The sequence below is a fragment of the Arachis stenosperma genome, chromosome 1 (assembly GCF_014773155.1).
Source record: "Arachis stenosperma cultivar V10309 chromosome 1, arast.V10309.gnm1.PFL2, whole genome shotgun sequence".
Taxonomy (NCBI): domain Eukaryota; kingdom Viridiplantae; phylum Streptophyta; class Magnoliopsida; order Fabales; family Fabaceae; genus Arachis; species Arachis stenosperma.
In genome coordinates this window covers 1,015,511-1,041,319 of record NC_080377.1, presented here as the reverse complement: position 1 = coordinate 1,041,319, position 25,809 = coordinate 1,015,511, and the positions used below count along the sequence as shown (strand labels likewise).

Below are 25,809 nucleotides of genomic sequence, written 5' to 3'. Positions count from 1 at the left end.
TCCACTCCCGGCTAAGTAGTAGTGTTCATAAAATCTCACTTTTTACATGTGCAACATATAATAGATATATGTATAGTAGAGGAAACAAACAAATCAATGTGTTGTCATCATTTGATCTAGCAGCCTCATGTAGGCCATATTGTCATACTATCTAGCTAATAACGACTAGCGACTAATATTAATAAAATGTTGAAGCAAAGAATTAATTAAAAGAGACCAACCCTTTGCCATGAATATAAATAACCCCAAACCAAATTAAACACATCAATCAAGTAATTTAGTTAGTTAATTTGGAGAAGAAACATGGGTAGAGTTGGAACGTGCATTATTGTAGTATCACTGTGCCTAATGGTAACCATGGCAACGGGTGAGCAATGTGGGTACCAAGTGGGCGGCGCGTATTGTGCAAACAGCCTCTGCTGTAGTAAGTATGGGTGGTGTGGCACCACTTACGACTATTGCTCACCGGATGCCGGTTGCCAGAGCAATTGTTGGGGCGGTCCTACACCTCCCACCCCCACTCCCGGAACAGCTGTCCGCGCCACCTATCATTACTATTTGCCGGAGCAAAACGGATGGGACTTGATGGCCGTCAGTGCATACTGCTCCACCTACGATGCCAATAAGCCTCTCTCGTGGCGGAGCAAGTATGGCTGGACAGCTTTTTGCGGCCCAAATAGCCCCGGATTTCCTGCTGCCTGCGGAAGGTGCATCTTGGTAAGTACGCTCTTATGTGAAATTTAATTGAATTACCCAATTAACCAATATGCTACAAATTATAATTATAGAAGGAGAAAATTTAGAACCAACACTTTTATTAAAATCTGATCAGCACTTAATTAGCAAAAAAAAAATGAGTAATTTTACACTATTAAATATAATCTTACACCATTAAACATATTAATAATGACTAATGATTAACTACAAATCATAAAATCTATTAGTCCCTTAAAATTTTTCTTATAGAAATGCTTCAGAATTTATTATTTTTGGTTATCATTTAGTTATTACTTCAATTTTTTTAGTCTAATTTTTTTAACTAAGTTAGTAATTTAATAATATATTTAAATTTATCTCATATTTTTTAATATTAATGAATAAAAATAATAAATTTTAATGGTTTTCTATCACTTTTTTACAATTATATATACAATTATGCTAGTTATATATTAAAATTAATCACTAATGTTAAATATATATATATATATATATATATATATATATATTAAAATATAAAATACACATTAAAAATTAGTTAAATTATATATATTTATATAAAAAATATATAATAGGTAAGATATTTTTTTATACACATATTAGTCTCATTTTAGTTTCTATTGAGTGTGAAAAAAATTAGAAACTCACTTTTTTTTCGGCTAATAATTAGTTGATATTTTTCTTTTCTTTTAATTTTTTTTTATTTTTTGGGTTAGTAGTCAAATTAGTTTTTGAAAGATAAGACATTTTTTAAATTTATCTCTAAAAGATTTTTTCAATTAAATTAGTCCTTCAAAGATTGTGAATTAATCATATTTGTCTTCCAGTCACCCCATTAACAATTTTCTTCAAAAATTGATGTTGTAAAACGTTAACTGATTGATAACATATATAATACCTTATATGTCTAATTGGATATTGACCAAATATATTTATGAAAATTTAATAATTTAGTCATTTTCCCTAATTGCAAATCCTAATATAACCTAGTAACTAAATTGATAGATTTTTGTAAATATAGTCAATATCTAATTGAACATGTTATGTGTCATATATGCTATTAATTAACATTTTACATAATCAATTATTGACGAAAATTATGAATTAAATAATTGAAGGACAGATATGATTAATTCATAATTTTTAAAAGATCACTTTAATTAAAAAAATATTTTAAAAACAAATTTAAAATATATCTTATTTCTTAGGACTAATTTCACTATTAATCCTCTATTTCTCTTTATGAAAGATGAAGAACAATTGAAGGGTTGTAAGCGTAGAGAAAAGAGAAACTAAACTGATATATTTTTTTTAATGTGTGATTCAAATGTGTGTTATACACAAAGAAGGCTCTGCCTTATATAGCAGAGATACACTAGGAAGGCTATGCACATATATACCTAATCCTATAAGAGAAAGAAAACCAAGATTATTGTTGTAAAATAAAGGATATATAAAATAAAGATGTATAAATAGAAGACTCTATTATTAATATAATTAGCTCAATAATTTTTATATATATATAATAATATTATATATTGTATTGTGTATATATATACAAAGATAAGAAAAAGTATTAAAAATAAAGTGAGAGAGAATTGCATTTGATACTATCTCAATATAATAAAGATAGTTAATATTGCTATTAATATTATATGTAAAGAGTAATAGAAAATAGAATATAAAATACTTATAAAATAAAAGAAGAGGAAAAATTGTAGTAGAAATATAAAGAGAAGAGTATTTGATTGTAACATAAAGAGGGAATAGATTTCTTATTACTTATCACAATATAATAGAAACTTATATATTTACTACTTTGATATATTAGAAGTGTATTAAGAGGGAGGAGAAAGTATAAAGAGAGAAAGAGGATTTTTATTGCTGTGTATAAAAGCATACGAGGATGCTTGCTATTTATACATGAAGAATGATACCACTTTCAACTTTCATTTATTTCCATTTGTCTTGTAAATGGATTCATTTAGTCTTGAGAATGAAATCCACCTAAGCCTTGCGTGGTCCATGGTCATCCACTTTTATCACAACACTCCCCATTGGATGACCATTTAGGATTATTGCCTCGTTAAAACCTTACTAAAGAAAAACCCAGTGGGAAAAAAACCTTAGTGAAGGAAAAAGAGTACAATATCCTTTAGTGATAGGGACTGCCTCATTAAAAACCTTGTCAAGAAAAACCCAATGGAAAAAAAACCTGACCAAGGGAAAAAGAGTACAGTCTCCCCCTCTTGCCGACATCATTTAATGTCTCGAAATCGGCGCATTCCAATCTCATGTACCAATCTTTCAAAGGAGGATTTTGGGAGTGACTTTGTAAATAAATCTGCCAGATTGTCACTTGAACGGATCTGTTGGACATCAATTGTCCCTTGATTTTGAAGGTCATGAGTGAAGAAGAATTTGGGAGAAATATGCTTTGTTCTATCACCTTTGATGTATCCTCCCTTAAGTTGAGCAATGCATGCTGTATTATCTTCAAACAAGACAGTTGGAGCTATCTTATGATCAATCAGTCCACATGATAATAGAATATATTGAATCAGACTCCTCAGCCAAAAACACTCGCGACTAGCTTCATGAATCGCCAGTATTTCAGCATGATTAGAGGATGTTGCAGCAATCGTCTGTTTCGTGGACCTCCAAGATATAGCTGTACCACCATATGTGAACAGGTATCCTGTTTGAGATCTCCCTTTATGTGGATCAGACAAGTATCCAGCATCTGCATAGCCAACTAGTTGTGACTTGAATCCATAGGGATAAAGCAATCCCATATCAACCGTTCCATGAAGATATCGAAAAATTTGTTTGATTCCACTCCAATGTCTTCTGGTTGGAGAGGAACTATACCTTGCTAGTAAATTCACCGCGAATGATATGTCAGGTCGCGTATTATTAGCAAGATACATTAGTGCTCCAATGGCACTAAGATATGGTACTTCAGGACCAAGGATATCTTCATTTTCTTCTTTAGGACGGAATTGATCCTTTTTCACATCCAAAGATCTTACGATCATTGGTGTACTTAATGGATGTGACTTATCCATATAAAATCTTTTCAAGATCTTTCCTGTGTATGTTGTTTGATGAATAAAGATCCCGTCTTTTATATGCTCGATCTGCAGGCCGAGACAAAATTTAGTCTTTCCAAGATCTTTCATCTCAAACTCTTCTTTTAGAGTTTTTATAATTGTTGGAATCTCTTCAGGAGTCCCAATGATATTTAAATCATCAACGTACACAGCAATTATAACGAATCCAGATGCAGATTTCTTTATGAAAACACATGGGCAGATATCATCATTTTTGAATCCGTTTTTGGCCAGATACTCAGTAAGACGATTATACCACATTCGTCCAGATTGCTTTAGACCATATAAAGATCTTTGCAATTTGACTGAGTATAACCCTTGCGAATATTCATTGGATGGTTTAGATATCTTTAATCCTTCAGGGACTTTCATATAGATATCCCGATCTAATGAGCCGTATAAATAGGTTGTTACCACATCCATTAAATGCATATGCAGTTTATGATATGCAGATAAGCTGACCAAATAACGCAAAGTTATCGCATCCACTACAGGGGAATACGTTTCTTCATAATCTATACCGGGCCTTTGTGAAAAACCTTGTGCCACAAGTCGGGCTTTGTAGCGCACAACTTCATTTTTCTCATTTCGTTTTCTCACAAATACCCACTTATATCCAACAGGTTTTACATCTTCAGGTGTACGGACTACAGGTCCAAAGACTTCACGTTTTGCAAGTGAGTCTAATTCAGCCTTCATGGCTGCTTCCCATTTTGGCCAATCATTTCTTTGTCGACATTCTTCAACTGATCTTGGCTCAAAATCCTTACTTTCATGCATGATATCTAATGCCACATTATATGCAAATATTTCATTGACAATTGTCTTATTTCGGTCCCATTTCTCTCCTGTAAAGACATAATTTATCGAGATCTCGTCATTTTCACAATTTTCAGGTACCTGAACGTCTTCTGGCGTTATATCAGAATTTTGGACAACTGCAGGTGTCTTTACTATGTCTTTTTCAACAGGAATATTATTTACCTCTTTTCTCTTTCGATGATTTTTGTCTTTGGAACCGACAGGCCTGCCACGCTTCTGGCGTGAATTTGCTTCAGTGGCTACTTGTCCTACTGGGACATCAATTCGAATGGGGGCATTTTCCGCTGGTATATAAGATTTGGTAATCCTCTTTGTATCGGAAAATGCATCAGGCAATTCATTTGCTACTCTTTGCAAATGTATAATCTTTTGAACTTCTAGTTCACATTGCCCTGATCGAGGATCTAAATGCATCAAAGATGATGCATTCCAATTAAGCTCCTTTTCAGGAAGCTTATTCTCTCCCCCTAATGTTGGAAATTTTGATTCATCAAAATGACAATCCGCAAACCGGGCTTTAAACACATCACCAGTTTGTATCTCAAGATACCTCACTATAGAGGGAGAATCATATCCAACATATATTCCCAATTTTCTTTGGGGTCCCATTTTGGTGCGATTAGGTGGTGCAATGGGAACATATATCGCACACCCAAATATTCTTAAATGGGAAACATTTGGCTGCTGGCCAAAAGCTAATTGCATAGGAGAGAACTGATGATAACTCGTTGGCCTTAAACGAATAAGTGCTGCGGCATGTAAAACAGCATGCCCCCAAACCGTGGTTGGGAGATTTGTTCTCATAAGTAGGGGTCTAGCAATTAATTGGAGGCGTTTAATAAGTGATTCTGCTAACCCATTTTGTGTGTGAACATAAGCTACTGGATGTTCAACACTTATTCCATTAGCCATACAATAAGCATCAAAAGCTTGGGAAGTAAATTCACCAGCATTATCAAGACGAATTGCTTTAATTGGATTTTCTGGAAATTGTGCTTTTAATCGAATAATTTGAGCCAATAATCTCGCAAACGCCAGGTTGCGAGAAGATAATAAGCACACATGTGACCATCTCGAAGATGCATCTATCAGGACCATAAAATATCTAAAAGATCCACACGGTGGATGAATAGGTCCACATATATCACCTTGAATCCTTTCTAGGAATTCAGGGGACTCAAATCCATTCTTTACTGGTGATGGCTTTAAAATTAACTTTCCCTGAGAACATGCAGCACAACAAAATTCACTAGTTTTAAGAATCTTCTGGTTCTTTAGTGAATGTCCATGAGAGTTTTCAATAATTCTCCTCATCATGGTTGTTCCCGGATGACCCAATCGGTCGTGCCAAGTTATGAATTCATTTGGGCTAGTAAACTTCTGGTTTACAGTGGCATGTGATTCAATTGCACTAATCTTGGTATAATACAACCCAGATGAAAGTGAGGGTAATTTTTCTAATATAACTTTCTTATTTGAATCATGAGTTGTGATACATAAATACTCATGATTTCCCTCATTCATTGTCTCAACATGATATCCATTTCGGCGAATATCTTTGAAACTCAACAAGTTTCTCAGGGACTTGGTAGATAATAGTGCATTATTTATTATAAATTTTGTTCCTCCAGGAAACAAAATTATAGCTCTTCCGGAGCCTTCTATCACATTGCCTGAGCCAATAATAGTGTTAACATATTCCTCTTTTGGCACAAGATGGGTAAAATATATATCACTTTTGAGGATAGTGTGCGAACTTGCACTATCCGCAAGGCATACATCTTCATTACATATCCTTGCCATTCTCTTCAAAAACAAATAATAATAAAATGAGTAGTGTGCACAGTTAAATTGAATACTTGATCAGAATTATTTTCTAATAAATACTGTACATAAGATAATGTCATATATTAAAATTTTATTTTAAAATTTGACACATTTAATAATTTCAGAATTCATATTAATATTTCATTATTTATGTACATCACATTTGAAACTTAAATACATAGAAAATAAAACTTTACAATAAGTTCTTTACATTATTTATTTACATAGATACTTCACAATCCCACATATTAAACTATTCCATCATTGATCAAATGGCCAATATTTCCTTCAGGGTCCTCAAAGAAATCAGATACATCATAATGAGTGGTGGAGTTTTCAGCATCGTTTGAAACAAAATTTGTTTCCTTTCCTTTGTCGTTCTTTTTCAAAGATGCCTGGTAAAGATCGACTAGGTGCCTTGGGGTACGACAGGTACGTGACCAATGGCCCTTTCCACCACAACGGAAACACTTCTCCTCGGTTGATTTATTCTGCCCGATATTCTTTTCTTTGTCCCACTTCTGGTGAGATCCTCTCTTTTGAACATAATTCTTTTTCCTTCCATAATTTTTCTTGTTATTAAAAGCTTGCCATTTACCTCTTCTGGGGTAATGATTTGCCGCATTTACTTCAGGAAATGGGGCGGCGCCAGCTGGGCGCGCTTCATGATTTTTTAATAACAACTCATTGTTGCGTTCGGCAACAAGAAGGCAAGAAATTAACTCAGAATATTTTTTAAACCCTTTCTCTCGATACTGCTGCTGCAGGAGCACATTCGAGGCATGGAAGGTTGAGAAAGTTTTCTCCAACATATCATGATCAGTTATCTTTTCCCCACACAATTTCATTCGTGAGGTGATTCGAAACATTGCAGAATTATATTCATTTATAGATTTAAAATCTTGTAAACGCAAATGCGTCCATTCATATCGGGCCTGAGGAAGTATTACCGTTTTCTGATGATTATACCTTTCTTCAAGGTCTTTCAAAAGATCTGCAGGATCTTTTAATGTAAGATATTCATTTTTCAATCCCTCGTCAAGATGACGACGAAGAAAAATCATGGCTTTGGCTTTATCCTTCTGGGATGCATTATTTTCAGCCTTAATGGTATCTCCAAGATCCATTGAATCAAGATGGATTTCAGCATCTAATATCCATGATAAATAATTGTTTCCAGATATATCAAGAGCATTGAATTCAAGATGAGAGAGCTTCGACATAATGAAAATATTACCTGAGTCTTCCTAAAAATTTGATCAGAGTCTCGTGCTGATAACGTGTTGTAAAATAAAGGATATATAAAATAAAGATGTATAAATAGAAGACTCTATTATTAATATAATTAGCTCAATAATTTTTATATATATATAATAATATTATATGTTGTATTGTGTATATATATACAAAGATAAGAAAAAGTATTAAAAATAAAGTGAGAGAGAATTGCATTTGATACTATCTCAATATAATAAAGATAGTTAATATTGCTATTAATATTATATGTAAAGAGTAATAGAAAATAGAATATAAAATACTTATAAAATAAAAGAAGAGGAAAAATTGTAGTAGAAATATAAAGAGAAGAGTATTTGATTGTAACATAAAGAGGGAATAGATTTCTTATTACTTATCACAATATAATAGAAACTTATATATTTACTACTTTGATATATTAGAAGTGTATTAAGAGGGAGGAGAAAGTATAAAGAGAGAAAGAGGATTTTTATTGCTGTGTATAAAAGCATACGAGGATGCTTGCTATTTATACATGAAGAATGATACCACTTTCAACTTTCATTTATTTCCATTTGTCTTGTAAATGGATTCATTTAGTCTTGAGAATGAAATCCACCTAAGCCTTGCGTGGTCCATGGTCATCCACTTTTATCACAACAATTATAACTAATTTTATTATTAACACTTCACACTTCTTTAATCAATTCTTGAGTAAATTTAGTATTGTGTTTCACACTCTTTTAACCTTTGACTATCTACTGTTTTGTAATTTATTGTCGGTTGAAAGAATAGTTAATTTTCGAGCAAAACTGTTATTATTATTATTATTATTATAGGAAACGTTAAGGAACTAACATTTTTAATAAAAACACAGAGAGAAAAATATATTAACTCTAATAAAAAATAAATATAAAGAAAAAATGTTATTCACCTACCTAACATTTTTTTATTATTATTATTGCTGTTGCTGATACATGTTTCAAGATTACATTTCATTGTCTAAAAGAAAAGTGTGGTTTAAAATATTTATGCAGGTGACTAATTCAGCAACAAAAGCATCCGAAATAGTGAGGATTGTGGATCAATGCAGCAATGGAGGGTTGGATTTGGATGTTGGAGTGTTCAACAGAATTGACACCGATGGCAGAGGATACCAGCAGGGCCATCTCGATGTCACTTACTCCTTTGTCGATTGTGGGGATTCCCTTTTCGACCCTAAAATCTCTCTACCCTTATCTGCTTAATTAATTAATCTAATTTGTATTTTGTGCTTTTATGAGAAATAAGTGCCATGGCTTGGTCTTTGCCGTGAGTTACACGACGGCACGTGCTCAACTACTTATGGATTTTGTTATCCAATTTATCTAGAGTTTATTAGTTTAATTACCTCCTTCCTCCAATAATCACTTTTGGTTTTATTAATAGTACCGGTTATGTTATATTGTTAATACTCCTATTTGCATTTCAGCTAATATAGAAACATGGAAGAAACGCCAAAAGGAAATTAGAAACTCTAAGAGGCTAAAGCGATGTATCTAGTGATGAATCATATTTTATATGAATGTGAGAGACACATAGACTATGTTTGATGAGAAGGAAGAAAATAAAAAAGCGAAAAATAAAAAAAAAAGAAAGAGAAAGAAAAGAAGTTGAATAAATTTTTATTTTTTTTATATATGTTTGAAGGAAAAGAAAATGAAAAAAAAGTAAATAATATATAATTATGAAAAATAATTTTATTTTTATAGATTTTAAATTGTATTAAAAAAATAATATTAGAATATTAATACTAAATATATTTTCTTTCTATTTTCTATCTAATGTTTAAAGAAAAAAATTTCAATGAGTCTCATTAATTTTTTTATACTATTCACTTTTTTTGGCGTTTTTATTTAATTAAACAATAAAAAATAATTAATTTTTTTAATTTTTTTCTTTTTTTTTTATTTTCTGTTGAAACTGTCTGGCTGCTGTTTTATTCCACGTTTACAGTGAATGAAATTAGGGTATTTATCAAACATTAAGAGCTCTAAAAACACAAATGAACTGAAATTAGTACACTGGGTAAATCGAAAAAAGTTCATATACCAATATAGTAGAGAGATAATTTGAAAAAAATATTACTATCAGTATTTAATTTCAGAAACACCTGAACTCTTTGACATAATAGAATAAATTGACTATTCAATAAAAAAAAGTAACTATTCAATAAAGAATTTCAGAAAGCTAATATCAGTAAAGACTAACACCAATAAAAAATTAACCCTCCTATAACTTCAGTGAACCGAAATTTGTCCATACATGAATGAAAATTTATGTTAATAAAAACTGAAACTCTTATAATTCTCTCTGGGATAATTTCTATTCGTTGCATTGTAAAGGTTGGAGCTTGACTGAATCGTTGATCCGCCGTTTAAAAGGTTCACCTGCAAAAGAGAAAATAAATCGTATATTAGCAAAATGTACAAATGAATTTTTTTCCAATCGAAAACAAATCAATTTTACTTCTCTTGGAGCTAGATTTTTCTTTTTCTTCGTGGCGTTTGAGATCCTTTTTTTCAGGTTTGATCCCAATCTGTTCTTGGACCGGCCTCTTGATTTGACACATGGCGGGCTTTCAAGGTCATTAACGTCACTCAACGTCGCCGCTTCGTGGGATAACGAACTTTTTCCTTTGCTTCTCTTTTGATATTCTTGCATCTTGGCGATGACATTGTCAAAGGCCCGGTGCAGAATTTCGGTTAGCTCCTCGGACTTTGACGCAAATTCGCAGATGTTGTGCGACCGAAACACCAAACCGTCAAATCTCTTGCTTCTTGGATCCAGTAGAGACTCGTCTTGGCTGCTCTTGATGTGTGTGTGCCTCCTATTTATGTTCTTGCTCCAACGCTCTAGTATGTATTTCGGTGCCACGTTATCTACTTGCTTGAAGCTTAAGACGCTCAGGAAATGGCGGCACAGTATGCCCCTTGACTCGAACAGCTGGCACTGGCACTTTACCTCTCGTGATATTGCGTCGTAGGTGACGAAAAACTTGTTGAATGTGGAGATAGAAATCTGTTCTACGACTTCATATACTGTGAAACCTAAGGTGGAATTCACTGATCTTGTGATGCAGTTCACATTTCCTCTGAATTATCCTTGAACTTTTCTAAACTTTTTGTGGGTATAGATATGCTGAAATTGGGCCTCTATTGCTAATTTTGTTGAGCACGGTATCACGGTGTAAAAATCTGCAGCGTCAAATTTTCTCTCTCTTTGCTTTCTACTTGTTAGGCAATTGTCGTATTGCTTCACGAATTGACTCAAGGAGCTGTTGCGTGTAATGAACTTGTTAAAAAACGCGTGCATGCTCTCGCTCCTTTGTGTGCTTTTCATTCCATCTCAAAAGTGGTGATCCAAGTAACCTGGAATCCATATATGGCGTTCTTCGTATAGCTCTGCATAATGAATTGAAAACATGAGTTGGGATAGACCGAAATCTGTGCACGTTTTAACTAAAAAGTAACAGTTACCTAAGAGTCACTTGTTGCTTCCGAGGCCGTACTTTGTGAGAAAATCGTTCCAATTTCTGTTGAATGCGTCTTTTGTGAACGAGTTTCAAACCACGTGGCTAATCTCTTGTTCGATTTCTTCTTGTCGCTTGTAGCCGTTTAGTTTGTTTGGGATCTTCTTCATGATGTGTCATATGCACCACCGGTCAATTGTTGTTGGCATGCACATCTCGATGGCCCTTTACATCGATGCGCCTTGGTCGGTGAGAATGCATTTTGGTGCCTTCCCTCCCATGCAACGGAGCCAAAACTCGAATAGCCATTTGAATGATTGGATGTCCTCGTTTTTTATTAAGGTGCATCTGAGAAATGTCGACTGACTGTGATAATTCACGCCCACAAAAAGAACCAAAAACTAGATTGTACCTGCATAAATGGACACTCTCACAAAGTGATGAACTAAAATGTGTGGATTTGGTGAACGTAAAGACTTAATTTGGGTGAACCAAATACCTGTTTGTGCTGTAGGTGGTGTCGAATAAAACCACATCTCTGAAGTACTCGCATGCAGCCCTACTTCTTGCGTCGGTCCAGAATACATTTTTGATGGAGTGATCGCCTTCGAAGTTGAGCTCGAAAAAGAAAATTTGGTTCTTCTCTTTCATTCTTAGTAGGTACTTTCCGAATTCTTTGGCATCGACTTGTTCAGAAACATTCCGTACTTCCCTTGTGATGTAATTTCTCACGTCTTTTTCTATAAAACTTAGTTCCCGGTAACTACCGGCTGCTACTACGAATGATTGATAAGTTTTGCTTGGTTTGATTCCAGCTTCTTCGTTGGTTTCGATGGTGCGACGCACGAACATGCTTAGCTCCCTGTGTTATTTGAGCATCTCTTCTCGATCTGGACAGCAGGGGTGTGAGTGCTTTAGTAACAACTTTGGAAATTGTCCAGAGACCGACGTCCTTTAATATGTGTATGTAGATCTTGGCTGGGCAGTTTATGCCGGTTGAGGGATTTGTCTTTATAGTAAGAGATATCTTAGATTTCCACCTCCCCTCTTTGCTGCATAAGATTAGTTGATTCTTAATCTCGTCTCACTTTCAGGTTGTGTTCCTTATTTTGGTAGAAAAATCGGCAAGTTTGGAATAATTTTTGTAGAACTTTTCGCCTTCTTCTAGTGTCTTAAAAATCATCCCAACCTTTGGGACAAATTGTTCATCCACAACACACATGGTCTGCAGAATGAACCGAACATGTTATTATGATGAAACCATTGTATAGAACTAAAATGAATGGAATATTATCCATTATATAAATTCAAATTCAAACAGCTTTCTACATAATGAACTGAACACGTCATTATGGTGAAATAATTGTATAGTACTAAATGAATGGAATATTATCCATTATATAAAATCAAATTCAAACAACTTTCTGCAAAATGAACCGAACACGTTATTATGATGAAACAATTGTATAGTATTAAATGAACAGAACATTATCCATTATATAAAATCAAATTCAAAATACTTGTGTCTACCATTTAGAGATTATCAATTCAATTCAATTTAGAACACCTGTATCCATTCAATTCAAATAGCAATTGCATTCTATTCAATTCGATTTAAAATTGAATAATCAAAACCTCGTCCGCTTGATTCGTTTCAGAAGAATAATCCAAATCACTCTTATTTAACTAATTTGAGGTTGAATCATTTATTATTTTGATTGAAAAGTACAAATCAAAAAAAAAAACGAAGAAGATAAATGCAACCTAAACAAATTGAAAATACAATGTTACCTTGTGTAAGTTATTTTTTGGGGTTCGACCATTGCCCGTAACAATGTTGTCCATTGAAGTTCAAACCGTTTCCAAGGTTTTACAATAAACTCTTATTATATGTTTCTTTTGTTTTAGTTCTTGTCTCATAATTATTTAGCATAATGTTGGAAAATCTAGCATTTTAATTCCCTAATTTAGGATCAATATAAATAAAAAAATTACATATTCGCATAAAATTATAAAAATTCAATTGCGGAATTGAAAATCAGACTATGATTTGTATGGGCTTTAAGAATTTAGGGATTAAAACATGATTTGCCCAAATTACCCTTACACATCTAATAACTTCTTCCCTGCAAGCTAAGCCGTGCCGCGCCACCGTCGCCGCCGGCCAGTTGTTTTCCGCCGACACCACTGTTGCTCACATTCTGTTTCATGGTTTTTTCCCCTCTCTGTGTGTCTATGACTCTCGATAAGAATTCAAGTCAATTCTAATTCCAAACACACTCTATATGTTATATGATTGTATAACGAGATCCATCATTAATACTAGAACTCATATGCCTACGGTTTATTTCCAGAAAAAAAAATACAGGAACCAACTTTGAATAGTTAATATTAACTAACTGTTTCTTTTTTTATTGTAAAATTATTTTTTTAATTTTTGTTTTGGAAAATTTAGGGTTTAGGATTTAGATTTAGAATAAACTAAAAAGTTAACTGATGTTGGTTGGCTCCCTTGTTGAATTCTTATTTGAATTGGTTTATTTTGCTCCAATGCTACCAATTCATGAAGGCACTAAGTAAGAAGCCAACAGAATATACTCATTGTTATTTAATTTTTCTGATTTTGTCGTGTTCTTTTATTCCACCAATTTTTAATCTTTGGGATTGAATTCCTAAAATGGAATTTCATAATTTCATTCTTGGTTACTTCTTTTTGCCATCTGATTTATAGCATGTAGATGATTTTCAGTTATCTGTTATTCTGTTAAGGGACATACATATATGGTGGTGCTTTTGGAAGTTTTACACCATTGTATATGTATATTGAAGTTGTTCTTTTAGGAAATTTAGATTTCAATATACACATGACATTCAGTTTACGACCTCAAAATTCAATACATGCACATATAGGTTTACGTTCAGTATCTTATACTAATGACTAAGTATACTAAATCAACATTGTCCTAATATTACCATTGATTGAATAGGGGTGAGATGGGAAGTTATCAATCATAGCAAGCGCTGTGCATTCTATCCTACTGCTGATTACAGGAAAGTATGATGGAAGGTGCAAGACCAACTTTTATGTTTCAAGATCCACCTAATTGCCCTGAAAATAGTGAACAAGTTAAATTGGAAGTTAGTCTACCGAATTGTTCATTTCTCCAGACAGAATGTCCTCGGAGAGAAAGGCTAGCCATAGGACAGCAGTCTGTGTGTGAACTCCTTACTAATTCAGATTGCCAATGCCGCGGAGCTAGTGACAGTCAAGTGGAATTCCGAAAGGAATCCGACAGTTTCTGTGATAGTATTGATGATGAGATAAACGAACCTTGTTTAACCTCTGAGATTTCTGTCTCTGTTATGGATACAAATGCAAGTGAATCGCCAATTAATGGTAAGGAAGAAGATTTCTTATTTTCCGAACCCACTTGGCTCAAGGGAGATGAATCTGTGGCAGTGTGGGTGAAGGTAACCATATGAATCTGTGGCAGTGCTTAATTTGTAGCCATTGCAAAATTTTGCTTACTCTTCTTTTGATAGGTTTCCTAATGATTGCTTGTGATCTGATTGCATTGAGAGAAGTAACTAATGACTACTTATTGTGATGTAGTTTTTTTAATGTTGTCATTTTTTTTTATTGAGTAACTTAGAGGGAATTTACTGTTAAGAAACTACGAAAAATAAAATTACATGGTGTGCTAATTTTGTATTTTTTTAATGTCTGTATCTTCTTAAGTGGAGAGGAAAGTGGCAAGCTGGTATCCGATGTGCGAGGGCTGATTGGCCATTATCAACCTTGAGAGCAAAACCAACTCATGACAGGAAGAAATATTTTGTCATGTTTTTCCCGCATACAAAGAATTATTCCTGGGCTGATACGCTGCTTGTTCGATCAATCAATGAGTTTCCCCAGCCTATTGCACATAAAACTCATAAAGCAGGATTGAAAATGGTAAAAGACTTGACTGTTGCTCGAAGATTTATAATGCAAAAGCTAACTATTGACATGCTGAACGTTGTTGATCAGCTTCATCCCAATGTATGTGATAATGTGGTGATGGTGCTATATCCTCTTCATTTTTATTCTTGTATTCTCAGGTTTTTTTCCTTAATTTTTCAATTTTATTTTACTGGAGGCTTTTACTACGCACACAGGCTTTGATAGAAGCTGCTTGTCATTCGATGTTCTGGAAGGAATTTGCTATGGAGGCTTCTCATTGCTCTCTCTATTCTGATTTTGGCGGAATGCTTCCAAAGCTGCAAAATGTAAATTTCAATTCCATATGATGTTTTATTGGAATATAGCTTAGCAGGAATCTCCAAAACAATGTTCACCATGAGGCTTATGGGTGGCCCCTCTATTAAATCCTCTTCCTTTTTAGGTTACAAAATCTTCTCTTACCATAAATTATATTGTTCCAATGTTTGTTTCTCTGGGTAAGATATTGGTTCTAGTTATGGAATGTGACTTGCAGTCTCCAGTTTCCTATAAGCACATTTTCAATTACTTTCTGCTTTGCATGGTATGTCATGTATTTCAAGATAGCATTGTGAAACATATTTGTATACATGATTTTCAAGGGGGAGGGGGCAAGAGATGATTTGGTAGCTCTTTTTAATTCAGTTCTGTTTCTTTTTCAAATTTCGCATCACCTAGTTGGAAAAACATATATTTTCTGTATTTTGCAATTCCTCAAAGGTAAGTAACATAAGATTTGATTGAAATGAACAACCAACCCTTCTGTGAAGTAGAGTTCATGCTTTGTGGAATCCGTAGTTATTTCAATGAAGCTATATTCAAGTTTTAACATTTCATAATTTCCAGTATTTCCAATTTCCTTATAGAAGTACAATTATCTGGTTGTCCATTAAATTTTGTTGATAACTTTCTCAATTACAGCAACTTTTTCTTTTGCAGAGCATATTACAACAATACTTAAGTGCTGCGTGGATGCAACATTCTTTCCACTCTTGGGTTGGACGATGTCAAAATGCAATAAGTGCTGAATCAGTAGAGTTGCTGAAGGAGGTACTTTATAATTTTGTCGCTTAATTTGTGTTTCTAGAACTAGGACTGTGCATTTAATCCAAGAGTGTGGATAAGGGTTGCGTGAACTATCCTTTGGGTTGAAAATGAAGTGTTTTTGTTATTCTGGAACATCATTCATCCATTGATCAACTTTCCTATGATTTAATATATCATATTCTAAATTATGTACAAGCTATTACATTTAGACCAGTTTGCCTAAAAGCTTAGGGAAAAGGCTCAAGATGGATTTTATATTTCTTTTCTACCAGCTTAAGTTGGAGTCTTTTGTGCCAAGCAGAGGCAATTTACATGCCCACTTTACCATGTACTAAATTCCTGTTTTGTTTAGAAGAGTGGAGCTACAAAACTACAAAGATATATCCAATAAGTCATAAAAGCTTTGATATCATAACAAAGACTATCCCTAAAAGCTCAAGTGATTAGGTGAAGGCCTAAGGCCTAAGGCCTAATGCTTGATTCATGGATCAGTGGAGTAAGGCAATCTTGTATTAGGGTGAAAACAAATTGAGTAGTGAGTGAGCTCCAAAATATATTTGGGTGTAATCTCTTAAACCAATTCCTTTTTGGATAAAAAAATTATATTGTTTGTGCACTCATGCTGTTTTGTACAGAAAAACATAATTATAAATACTTGATGTCAGTAAGTCATTTATTTTTATTTATAGTTCATTATAAGATTAAATAATAAAAAGCATTTCTTATAGAGTATACATCTCTCTGTAGGGGAGATCCATGGAAGTTAGCACTTAGCAGCTACCAATTTTCTGTTAAGGTGATTATGATCTTCTATGATTCCCTGCGGGAAAACGTGTGGTCAACTTGTTTAATTTTGTTGAAAAAACTATCTTTTGATTGACTAAGGCATTCTTCCATTGAAACAAATACATAGCTCATGCAATCACTTTTCTAGTAATACATTTTGATGATGGAGGGCATTACTAATCTCATGCTTTTATAATCTGGTGCTCAGGCTGAAAATAAGTCAAATTTGTAACTTTGTATTGAACATTTACCAAAAGTTTTGCTTATGTGGTGGTTGATCTATTTCTTGTTCTCTTATTCAGGAGTTGTTTGATTCTATTTTGTGGAGTGATATCAACCCTCAATCGAATGCACTTCTGCAGTCAACACTGGGTTTTGAGTGGAAAACATGGAAGCATGATGTAATGAAATGGTTTTCCCCATTTCATTCTTTTTCTGGTAGCAAGAACACAAAGCATCTGACCTCTGACAATCTGTATCAACAGAGCCTTCACATCGGTAGAAAACGGGCCAAACTTGAAGTTCGACGTGCAGAAACACATGCTTCACTAATGGAAACCAAGGGTTCAATTCCTTCAGTTACACTTGAGACTGACCCAGGTGTCTTTAATAACCAGAACACATTGAGTACAATAGCAACTGAGGCTTCTAAAAAGGAATGTGCAAGGGAGGCACCTATAGCAACAACCGAATCGCGAAGTAATTTGGCAAATAAATGGAATGAGATCATAGTTGAGGCTGTAGGTTCAGAGATCCTGCATACCAATGGACTGGGATCAACTCCTACAAATGAAATGGCTATTCAAAAATATGTAGAGCCTGTAACTAAGAATCTGCAATGCATAGTTTATATTGAAGCCAAGGGAAGACAGTGTGTGAGATCAGCAATTGATAATGATGTATATTGTTGCGTGCATTCTCGTTTTCTGGGCATCTTAGCAAAAGCTGAAAAACATGTTTCAGTTGATACACCAATGTGTGAAGGTAGAACTGCTGTTGGTACTAGATGTAAGCATCACGCTGTTCCTGCATCTTCATTCTGCAAGAAACACCAACCTCATGATGAGACTGCAAATTTTACACACAATACACGGAAAAGAAATCATGAAAATTATATTGCTTCAGAGGGCATGTTTTGCAAAGACATTGTATTGGCAAATGTCGAAGGTCCATTGGAAGTAGACCCCATATCAACCATTGGTGGTTATTCCTTTCGTGGAGGTTTGTTAAATGAGAATCCCACGCATTCTGACAATAATCATAATGCAATGGAGGCAGTTAACTGTGTAGGCTTTCCTCCCTTTGATGAAAAAGATCCTTGTTCCGAAGCTCCAAAATGGCATTTCTTGTACTGTGAAAAGCACCTTCCAAGTTGGCTTAAACGGGCAAGACATGGAAAGAGTAGGATAATATCAAAAGAAGTGTTTGCAGAGCTCTTGAGGAGTTGCTACTCATGGGAACAAAAGGTACATTTGCATAAAGCTTGTGAGCTTTTTTACAGGCTCTTCAAAAGCATTTTGTCGCAAAAAAACTCTGTTCCTAAGGAAGTTCAGCTGCAGTGTGCTTTGACCGAAGCCTCTAAAGATGCAAGTGTTGGAAAATTCTTCACAAAGTTGGTTCATAGTCAAAAGGAGAACATCAAGTCGATTTGGGGATTCAAGGATGATGTGGATGTATCCTCACTCATAGAAGATTCATCTCTTTTCCTTACCACAAGTAATGACAGCTCTGGAAATGAAAATGCCATCAAGTGTAAGATATGCTATGCTGAATATCCTGATGACCAAACACTTAGTAACCATTGGATGGAGAATCATAAAAAGGAAGCACAGTGGTTGTTTAGAGGTTATACTTGTGCCATTTGTTTGGATTCCTTTACTAACAAGAAACTACTGGAAACCCACGTTCAGGAGAGACATCATGTGCAGTTCGTTGAGCAGTGCTTGCTTCTCCAATGTATTCCCTGTGGTTTTCATTTTGGTAATATGGAAGAATTATGGCTGCATGTTCTAACTGTTCACCCTGTTGAGTTTAAGTCACCCAAAGTTCCAAGTCAACAGCCTTTCTCTACAGGCGAGCACTCTAGTGAAAAACTTGAATATGGAATTTCAGCTCCCTTGGAGAATATGTCTGAGAATCCAGGTGGTTTTCGGAGGTTTACTTGCAGGTTTTGTGGGTTGAAATTTGATCTTCTACCTGACCTTGGTCGCCATCATCAAGCTGCTCATATGGGTCACAGTGCAGCAAGTGGCCGCCCTCCAAAGAGGGGGGTTCGTTATCATGAGTATAGATTGAAATCTGGAATACTTAGCCGTCCTAAATTTCGAAAGAGTTTGGCGGCAGCATCATATATGATCAGAAGTAAGGCAACTGCTAATTTAAAGAGACGCATTGAGGCGACAAAGTCGCTTGGCATGGAGGAAATAACAATACAACCTCATTTAACTGAGACAGATAATTTTGGTAGATTGGCAGAACATCAATGTTCCACAGTTGCAAAGATTTTATTTTCCGAGAGTCGGATGACTAAACCTCGGCCTAACAATCTTGATATTTTATCAATTGCTCGCTCTGCTTGCTGCAAAGACAGTCTTAAGGCCTCACTAGAGGAGAAATATGGAATTTTGCGTGAAAGGATCTATTTGAAGGCAGCAAAACTTTGCAGTGACTATGACATTGTAGTGAACTGGCACCAGGATGGGTTTATTTGTCCTAGAGGCTGTAAGGTATCAAAGGATCAAGTGTCACTTTCTCCCTTAGCATCTCTTTCTAATAGGTTTGTAAGGAAAAACTCTATAATTTTGTCAGATCCTGAAAGTGATGAGTTCGAGGTGGATGAGTCTCACTACATCATCAATTCAAACCATTTAAAGTTAGGATCCCTGCAAAAGGCTGTTGTCTTATGCGATGACATAAGCTTTGGGAAAGAATCAATTCCGATGATCTGTGTAGTTGACCAAAATCTTCTAAATTCACTTCGAAATGGGTCCAACGAGCAAGATCAGCCTTGGGAGAGTTTTACCTATATTTCAAAGCCAATTCTTGATCGATCCCTTTGTCTTGATTCTGAGGTAGTTATGTCTTAATTTTTATTTCTATTAAATCCTAATTGAATGGGAGTGAACTTCTTCAATATTTATCTCATGTTATTTATCTGTTGGTATACAAATAAGTTGTTGGAAATTGTGTTTATCTAAGGCACTGTTACAGTGTTACATTAAGTATATGTTTAATAGCTTACCTGTCAAAGCGTCTATATAGTTTATATAGTTATGTTATTAAGCATTATCCGATTTATTGGTTTCAGTGTTCTTCACCCTGCGTTTTTAATTTGCAGAGTCTGCAACTGGGATGCTCTTGTTCATATCCCACCTGCTTTCCTGAATCTTGTGATCACGTCTACCTTTTTAATAATGACTATGATGATGCAAAAGACATTTCAGGGAAACCAATGCGTGGCAGGTTCCCATACGATGAGAATGGTCGAATCATATTAGAGGTACATTTGCTTCATAAGTTGTGAACAGCGATTATTTGATACTAAATAGTAAGCATTGCTTGATGCTTACCACCAGTATATGAGTATATGGCAAAATGCTGAATGCATTATCTTTTCTTGTTTCTGAATGCATGATGGGAAACCGTATAAACCTGCAGGAAGGCTACCTTGTATATGAGTGTAATCAAATGTGCAGATGCAAAAGATCATGTCCAAATAGAATACTGCAGAATGGAGTACAGGTTAAATTGGAAGTCTTTAAAACAGAGAAAAAGGTGGTCACTGCTCTTCTTTTGATAAATTTAAAATTATTCGAATGGCTTGTTACATTGACTCCGTCAATTTGGTTTGCAGGGATGGGCAGTAAGGGCTGGTGAGGCTATCTTGCGTGGCACATTTGTGTGTGAGTATATTGGAGAGGTTATAGATGAGTGTGAGGCACAAAACAGACGCAAGAGGTTTAAATTTCTTCATGTGTAGTTTCTTTTAAACCAGTTGATGTTTCTTCTATTTTGCTGACTTGGTCTATCTCGATTGCCAGATACGGCAAAGAGCATTGTAGTTATTTCTTTAATGTTGATGCTCGTGTCAATGACATGAGTAGATTGATTGAAGGACAAGCCAGATATGTTATTGATGCTACTAGATATGGAAATTTATCCAGGTTCATCAATAACAGGTGAGCATTTAGTACAGGAGGCATACTATAGTTTCTCTGTTAATGTAAAATAACACGGCACATGATTTTATTTTGTCTCCTTTCTTTTGGGCCATACATCTTGTCTCTCAAAAGATGGTGATTTTGATATGTGATGGATGAACAAAAGATATTATTACTAGAAACTTTTTGTTTCAGTCCAATTTTGATTGGTAAAATGTGTGTTGGTTTGTTCTCACAATTTTTTGTTACTGCAGTTGCTCACCCAATCTTGTGAATTACCAAGTTCTTGTAGAGAGCATGGATTGTGAGCGCGCACATATTGGTCTTTATGCGAGTCAAGATGTGAGTACTCTTCTATAATTGGCTGTGCCCTTGAGATATTCAAACATTTTTCTTGATTTGGTATTCCAATTGGTGAAGACTGAGATGTTGCAAAAAATGATTTTCATAGAAGGTTGAAGGTCAGCGCTGTCCATTAGATTGCTTCCATCACTAAAAAATTGAAAGTGAAAGAAAAAAGAAAAACAGACAAATTTCGTACCCCTTGGAAAATTCTTGGGGATTCTAATTCATGCTTGTGTTACAAAAATATTATGTACACATAAAAAAGGCACCATATGTTTATGTAGAAATACATGTGTTGTTTAACTCGTTTTCAATGTGTATTTTATATTTTAATATGTATTTTATATGACCGGCTAATTTTTGGTGTACACGTAGCATGATTGCTTGTTCTATTGGGAAAGGTGGACATTACTCTTCTGGCAACCTTAATTGTATGACATTACACTAAATTTTGATTTCGCTTTGCCTCTTGCTTGCAGATTGCTTTGGGTGAAGAACTAACATATAATTATAATTATGAGCTAGTGCCTGGAGAAGGGTGTCCTTGCCTTTGTGGTTCTTTGACGTGCCGAGGACGGCTTTACTAGAACTCTTAACTCCGCACTGCCGCCAACCCCCCCAAAAATATTTCCAAATTGCCTTGTCTGGGAAGAAATAATTAGCTTTACATTACAATATTCAGCAGTTTTGCAGTCTCCAGTTTCTCCTTCCATCAGTTGATAGGTCAAGTCATTTATGTTTTGGTAGCTTCAAGCACTCTGCTCTATTGTGGATTCTCTTTAAAAATCTCCATTTTTTTGAAATGACCAACAAGAAATAAATGCCTCTAGTTAAAAGTTGTATTGATTGGCAATTGTTGTTGCTACACCAAAACTTTCTTCTTTTTATTTTTTTATTTTTTTTCCTTTTTTATTATCGCTGACTACCTTGGATTGTATTCATGAATGTAAATATGCCTAACTTATTGCCTCTCTTTAACTAATTTAGAATCTTGTTTGAAAATTGTGTCCTTTGTTGATAAATCTTTCTTTCATGCATGGAAGTGTTCATTGAATTTATCTTTATGTTTTGGCTAAAGAAGCGCCCAAATACACAGAACACAAAGGGTGTTTCTTTCTTTAAGGACCTATAAATCAACTGCTACAATTCTTCGGGGATTTATTGGGCACATTTTCTCTTAAGGACCTAAGTCTACTGTAAAATTTTCTCAAGGACTTGTTTAACACTTCTTTTTCTTCAAGAATTTACAAACACAAAAGAACGACATAAGCTTGTGTCCTAACTAGAACTTGTTCATTTCTCCTTTTAGGACCACAAAGAAGATCAGGGGTAACATGTAGCTAAAGCCCACTAAGATCAGCATCCCTGCACTTCATGGTTGCACTTAATTAATTGATGATAACTGATCATGAGAATAAACTACCATTTTGATTTTATGAAAGATTCAAGTTTTTATAAAATGACTCAAAAGAAATCTCAACTTGATAAAAGTTTATCTTTCTTTTCATGAGTGACAAACGGCTTATATTCCTTTGTTTTTTGTTTTTAAAATTTTTTTTTGAAAAGAATCGTCAAAAAAATTTATTTAGCATAAAATGAATTTAATTTTGATGTATTAAGTGTAAAACAACTTTATACGTGCATTCAATAACGTAACGTCACGTCATTAAAAATAATTACTATTTTTATTAATCGCGTGAATAGTCGTCCAAAAAAACGGATGCGATTGCACAACTATGTAAAAGATTTTACATTATTATTACATCAAAATTAAATTCAGATAAAATTATCAAATTATCAAATTTAGAAGATAGAAATATCTCTGTTCTAAATAGTAAATAGGCTTGCAAAAAAATTAGTAAAAATCAGGTATCTAAAGTCGTCTTTGAGTATGTCTCCCTATATTTTGGTGTATTTTGTCAAACTGTGATCATGTTTTGGGAGTCAAAATATTATTTCTTCCTTTTGAGCGTAACTTTTTCAAAAATTAATTTTTTAATGACCAAAATAGTAGTTTATTCGTAATAATATTTAAAAAAAAAACTCCTAAAATCTCACCATATTTTACCATATTAGAGAATTCCTTCACCCTTGTTTTCAAGGTATTATTAGTCTGAACTTTGAATGCTTCCATTTGCAAGATCATCGACATGACAACTAATATGCTTCCAATTTTTTCCCTAACAACTCTCTCACTTAGATCCAGTGACCAAAACCCCGCTATTCCATATACAACATCTTCCAGAACAACTTTGAGATATAACAAAATCCCAGAGCATAGAGTAATTATGCCAATTTTCCTTCTCAGTTTGGTTGAGACAACGCCGTTTGTCAAATTAACGATGCAAGCACATGAATATAGAGGAAACCAAAAATACCAATCTATGGCCAGAAGAAAAAAAATGAGTTTATAAACTAGATCTTGTTGACAATAGGTATAAATGAAATAAAAATGAGATGTATTAAATTACCAGGATCATTTAATTGAACAGATGCAGAGTATGCAAAAAGAATGGCCATTAGCAGGGAACACAAACTGAACAAACTTGTAGTTGTCGATGTTGCCATTCTCTTCTCCTTTGCTATTCTCTTGCCTGTAGTTTATTATCAATGTCAAGAAACCGCTCGGACAGAAAACGTTATAAGAAGTCAACTTCTAATAACGGTGTGCAGGGCTTTTAATTGTTCTCCAAAATTGGTGGCTGAATTATTTTTTAATCAAATTTATCATTTAGGTTGTGTTTAGAAGCGACACTGAAATTAAAGATAAAAATTAGAAAGTTAATACTCAATTTGATCTCTGAAAATTGATCCTCAAAATTATGACTAAATCCTCCCCGAGATTGACGCCGTACAACAAAATTGTCCCTGAGATTCCAATTGCACCAATTACGTCCCTGAGATTGGAAAAATTGCACCATAGTGGTCCCTGACCCGTTTTCCGTTAACAGCGCGCTAACGTGGCTTGATGACGTGGATTTTTGGTGACACGTGTCACCTCATGGTTTGGCCACGTGTAACGGTATGATGATGTGTCGGTCAACGACACGTGGCACGCCGACGTGAATGGGTATGTCACGTGTCACAATGCTATTTTGCCACGTGTCGGATTATGCCACGTGTCGCAATGCTATTTGTCCACGTGTCATCCACTATGTCATCGTTACATGTGCACTAAATTGGTCCCTTACTTTGCATCTAATGACTCATTTTAGTCCCTGAAATTGAATGTCGTGCACCAAATTAGTTCCTTCATCAATTTTTTCTCATTTTTTTTATAAATTTAAAATTCTCATTATATATTTGAATACACTAATTTTAATTTTATCTTTTCACAAGTTATTTAAATACAAGTGTTTTTATAAAATATTTTTAAAATATTAGTTTTAATTATACAATTTTTTTCTACAATATTTTATTAAAAGAATTATGTGACATATTGATATTGATTTAATAAAGAGTGTAAGTTAAGAGTATAATAATATGGTATCTACTCCAATGAAGATTTAATGATTATCTTCATGTGAAGATACATCATTTTGACCATTGGATGATAGATTGTAGGGCTTAATTTTATTTGAAGTAAAAGTGTTACCTTTATTTAAAGTGTTGCTAAATAAATAAGTTACACTTTTTAACCAAGGATCATCATGAAAAAGATGTTTTTGGCATTTTCATGGGAGTAGTTGCCTAATAATATTCCTTAATACAATTTTTTTAATATTTAACACTTTAATAAATATTTTAGAAATATTTGATAAGACACTTATTAACTAATATAAATTTATTATTCCCATCCATTTTAAAAATGTCCGATTTTCTATATAATTAACTTCTCACTAAATTAATAAGATAGATTTATACTGTCGATTATAATAATTTATTTTATCTATAACTTGTTAGGTGGCTTTTTCATATATTACACTATTAATTAATATAAGTACTTATTATAACTATGACTTGAACAATATTAAAACAGATACAAATAAACACAAGAGGCAATAATAAAGTTTTGGTTTTAGTTAACATGTACACCAATGATACAAGTTAACATTATTAATTAAAAAATTTATTATAAAATATGTATAATAAAAAATATAATTAAAATTAGTGTATAAAAAATATTAAAAATTTTAAATTTATAAAAAAATGAGAAAAAACTGATGAAGAGACTAATTTGGTGCACGATATTCAATTTCAGGGACTAAAATGAGTCATTAGATGCAAAATAAGGGACCAATTTGGTGCACAGGTAACGATGAC

General features: G+C 34.0%; 3 protein-coding genes across 14 annotated transcripts; 2 read left to right on the top strand and 1 right to left on the bottom strand.

The window, feature by feature from the left end:
* Positions 1-248: 248 nt before the first annotated feature.
* LOC130961032 (barwin-like) lies at positions 249-9,166 on the top strand. Its single transcript, XM_057886650.1, has 2 exons — positions 249-717; positions 8,753-9,166. Exons 1-2 carry the CDS (start codon positions 304-306, stop codon positions 8,960-8,962), a joined length of 624 nt encoding a protein of 207 aa, XP_057742633.1. The 5' UTR covers positions 249-303; the 3' UTR covers positions 8,963-9,166.
* A 3,897-nt stretch (positions 9,167-13,063) lies between these two features.
* LOC130965704 (histone-lysine N-methyltransferase SUVR5-like) lies at positions 13,064-22,535 on the top strand. 9 transcript variants are annotated; one of them, XM_057890494.1, is made up of 12 exons: positions 13,064-13,093; positions 14,214-14,697; positions 14,966-15,268; positions 15,385-15,495; positions 16,148-16,258; positions 17,344-20,112; positions 20,379-20,540; positions 20,699-20,815; positions 20,895-20,998; positions 21,082-21,219; positions 21,456-21,543; positions 22,026-22,501. In XM_057890494.1, the coding sequence occupies exons 2-12, from the start codon at positions 14,284-14,286 to the stop codon at positions 22,131-22,133; spliced, it is 4,425 nt and encodes a 1,474-aa protein (XP_057746477.1). In that variant the 5' UTR covers positions 13,064-13,093; positions 14,214-14,283; the 3' UTR covers positions 22,134-22,501. The 9 variants fall into 9 exon arrangements, 7 of the variants coding, with proteins under 7 accessions (XP_057746477.1, XP_057746481.1, XP_057746446.1 ...); XR_009081235.1 differs by lacking the exon at positions 13,064-13,093 and adding an exon at positions 13,255-13,437 and having other exon boundaries at positions 20,895-20,943; positions 21,485-21,543; positions 22,026-22,535; XR_009081234.1 differs by lacking the exon at positions 13,064-13,093 and adding an exon at positions 13,255-13,437 and having other exon boundaries at positions 20,895-20,943; positions 22,026-22,166.
* On the bottom strand, positions 22,503-24,251 carry LOC130965751 (uncharacterized). 4 transcript variants are annotated; one of them, XM_057890514.1, is made up of 3 exons: positions 24,018-24,251; positions 23,605-23,928; positions 22,503-22,911 (listed from the first exon to the last, which is right to left on the bottom strand). In XM_057890514.1, exons 1-3 carry the CDS (start codon positions 24,112-24,114, stop codon positions 22,829-22,831), a joined length of 504 nt encoding a protein of 167 aa, XP_057746497.1. In that variant the 5' UTR covers positions 24,115-24,251; the 3' UTR covers positions 22,503-22,828. The 4 variants fall into 4 exon arrangements, with proteins under 4 accessions (XP_057746497.1, XP_057746510.1, XP_057746503.1 ...); XM_057890527.1 differs by having other exon boundaries at positions 22,503-22,916; positions 24,018-24,223; XM_057890520.1 differs by having other exon boundaries at positions 22,503-22,916; positions 23,615-23,928; positions 24,018-24,223.
* Positions 24,252-25,809: the final 1,558 nt, after the last annotated feature.